At 33.2% G+C, this 2,976-nt stretch overlaps 1 protein-coding gene across 4 annotated transcripts in view; it reads left to right on the forward strand.

The window, feature by feature from the left end:
- Positions 1-2,976, forward strand: part of LOC107607971 (cytochrome P450 71D10) — a 7,654-nt gene that overhangs the window by 1,608 nt on the left and 3,070 nt on the right. The window contains exons 3-4 of one of the 4 annotated variants that reach the window (XM_016309861.2): positions 127-749; positions 952-993. The exons of 2 other annotated variants lie outside the window; for them this stretch is intronic. In XM_016309861.2, coding sequence (XP_016165347.1) covers positions 127-744 — 618 coding nt within the window. In that variant the 3' untranslated portion in view covers positions 745-749; positions 952-993. Of the gene's footprint in view, positions 1-126; positions 826-951; positions 994-2,976 lie in introns of those variants that run through there. One more of the 4 variants, XM_016309862.2, reaches the window with a different exon arrangement.

A 2,976-nucleotide genomic window follows, 5' to 3' on the forward strand; every position in this document is an offset into this window, starting at 1 on the left:
CATCAAAAGTTTTAACTATTTAATTTTTTATAAAATTTTTTCTTTAAATTAATAAGATTATTAATTCCTTAACATACATGTTTGTTAGCAATACCTTTAATTTTGTTATAATTAATCCATTTGCAGGACATGTTTATTGGTGGTGGAGAAACATCTTCAGCAGTTGTAGAATGGGCAATGGCTGAAATGATAAAGAAACCAAAAGTGATGGAAAGAGCACAATCTGAAGTTAGAAGGGTTTATGGTAGCAAAGGGTATGTGGATGAATCAGAATTGCACCAATTGACATACCTTAAGTCTATCATCAAAGAAACCTTAAGGTTACATCCATCTGTGCCATTGTTAGTTCCTAGAGAGAACAAAGAACCATGCCAAATCAAAGGGTATCAAATTCCAGCCAATTCTAGAATTATTATCAATGCTTGGGCAATTGGAAGAGATCCAACGTATTGGGTTGATGCCATGGAATTTAAGCCCGAGAGGTTTGTTGATAATTATTCAATTGATAATAGAGGCACAAACTTTGAGTTTATTCCATTTGGTGGTGGAAGAAGAATGTGTCCCGGAATTACATTTGCTACACCAAACATGGAGTTGCCACTTGCTCAATTGCTTTACCATTTTGATTGGAAGCTTCCCAATGGAATCAAGAATGAGGAACTTGATATGACTGAGTTGTTTGGGATCACTATAAGAAGAAGAAATGATCTCTGCTTAATTCCCATTATTCATCATCAACCTTAATTAATATAAGAAAAAGTATAGGTGAACAATGAAAATATTAAACAATGTAAACAATAGATATATCAGATGTTCATTTTATTAGTGTACGGATGATTATTTTAATATTAAAATTTAGAGGGTTAATTTGGAGGTGTAGTGTGTTTTATTTGATTAGTGATTGTTTATATTGTTCAACAAAGTTATTGTCTCCCTAGCATTCTCCTTAATATAAATTATTCCTAAAGTGAGAAAATTAAAAGAATGATTTTATATATTATGTTTTATTCACCACATTTGATCATTTTTCTATTTCTATTACAAATTCTATAACCCAAAGATAAAGTCTATAAATAATTCAAAAATATAAAATATCTCTCATTTCATAAATTACTTAATTTTGAAGTTGAGTTAAATTTATTGAAAGAGATTAGCATGTGGTGTGTATAATAATAGTTAGTTAAACTTTTTTGTAATGTGATTAGCTATTTGTCATGCAGTGAGTGTGTGTGTTATGCAGAGGGTCTGTTAAAAGGATTAGTCACACTAGTGGGTATATAAATCGGCACACACACCATTGTAAACTAACCATACATTTTCTAATTCAGATCATTCTTTTTCCTCTAACGCTATCTCTCTTCTTCGCTCTCTCTATTGAGTTCTGGCCTGATACCTATATGGTATCAGAGCTCCAGATCCTTGTGACCATGACTTCCGCATCACTAACTACTGCACAAATTGCTCAAGCTTTCTCAAGTCCGATTGCAATGAAACTGGATGAAAAAAAATTTTTGCCATGGAAAGATCAAGTAGAATCTATGATATAAGGTTACGAAATGTTGAATCACATCACAGGCGAGTCAATTCCAATGAAGCATCTTTTAATTGAAGATGAAGCTTTAGGCACAGTGAATCCAAAATACGCAACATGGAAGAAACAGGATGCACAACTCAAGATTTGGCTTCTTGCATCAATGCGTAAGAGATTCAATACACACATGGTTGGATGTATGTTTTTTCACTAGATCTGGAAAAGATTGGAGACTTTCTTTGCATCACAGATCACGGTGAAGATTAGACAACTCAAGAACAAACTAGTAAACAAGAAGAAAGAATGTTCGATTTGCGATTATTTGCTAGAGATAAAGAAGGTAGTAGATTCTTTAATTTGTGTTGGAGCGACGATAAATGACTCTGATCATGTAGACGCTATTTTAAATGGGCTGCCAGAGGAGTATACCTCATTCATCACCACTATAACTGCTAGGTTTTCTCCAGTGTCAATTGAAGAGTTAGAAGCTTTGTTAATGGCGCATGAAGAGTTGTTAGACAAATATAAAAGACTTGACAATTTTGTACAAACGCGTGTCGCACACGTTTAGAACCCTAATCACAATTTTAGAGGATATTTTCGTGAAAAAAAATTTCCATTTCATGAATAAATGAGCTAAATGCTATGATTATGAGTCTGGACCATCATTGAGCCTTGTTTGTTATTCTTTCTTTTAAATTTTGGTTGCACACTAACAAAACAAATTATTTACACTACTTTAAATTCAGGCCCAATATTATAACATTTGATCATTATCAAATTATTTTTTTTTTTGTTAGTTATTATTATCATCAAGCGGAACATGCGTATGTGACAGTCCATCTCACTATCATTCATAGGTGGCAATATGTACTCTATTCGCGAGTACCCAACCCGATCCTATTCGACCGGGTAGGCTTATCAACCCGATTCACAGCGGATAGAGTAAGGTGCGGGTAGGATTTTCGTGCAGGTCGGATAGGGTGCGGGTTGAGCCTCAATTCTATCCGATCAACTCGCACTCTATATATGTTTATGTTATATATTTATATAAAAATATATTTTAAGTGGATGTTGAATTAAAGACCTCTCACTACATGCAAAAGATCCTTAACCACTAAAAGAAAATCATTAATTGATAATTTAATTTTTTTTTTTTTTACATAAAAATCAGTTCTATTTTAAATTATCATCAAGTTATATAATAATGTTGTATATTTTTTGTAACCCGCAAGTAGAGTTGGATACACACAGGTTAAAAGCGGATAGGGTTAGAGTTGGGATATTTTCAACCTGCAAATAGAGTAGGGTTGAGTTTATATAAAAATCTCAACCCGCGGATAGGATTAGAGTTAGATCCAAACCCTACCCTACCCTACCCATTACCACTCCTAATCATTCATGCAACGACTGAAGTTTTTTTATTGCAAGACTACAATAATTAT

The sequence above is a fragment of the Arachis ipaensis genome, chromosome B07 (genome assembly GCF_000816755.2).
Source record: "Arachis ipaensis cultivar K30076 chromosome B07, Araip1.1, whole genome shotgun sequence".
Lineage (NCBI taxonomy): Eukaryota > Viridiplantae > Streptophyta > Magnoliopsida > Fabales > Fabaceae > Arachis > Arachis ipaensis.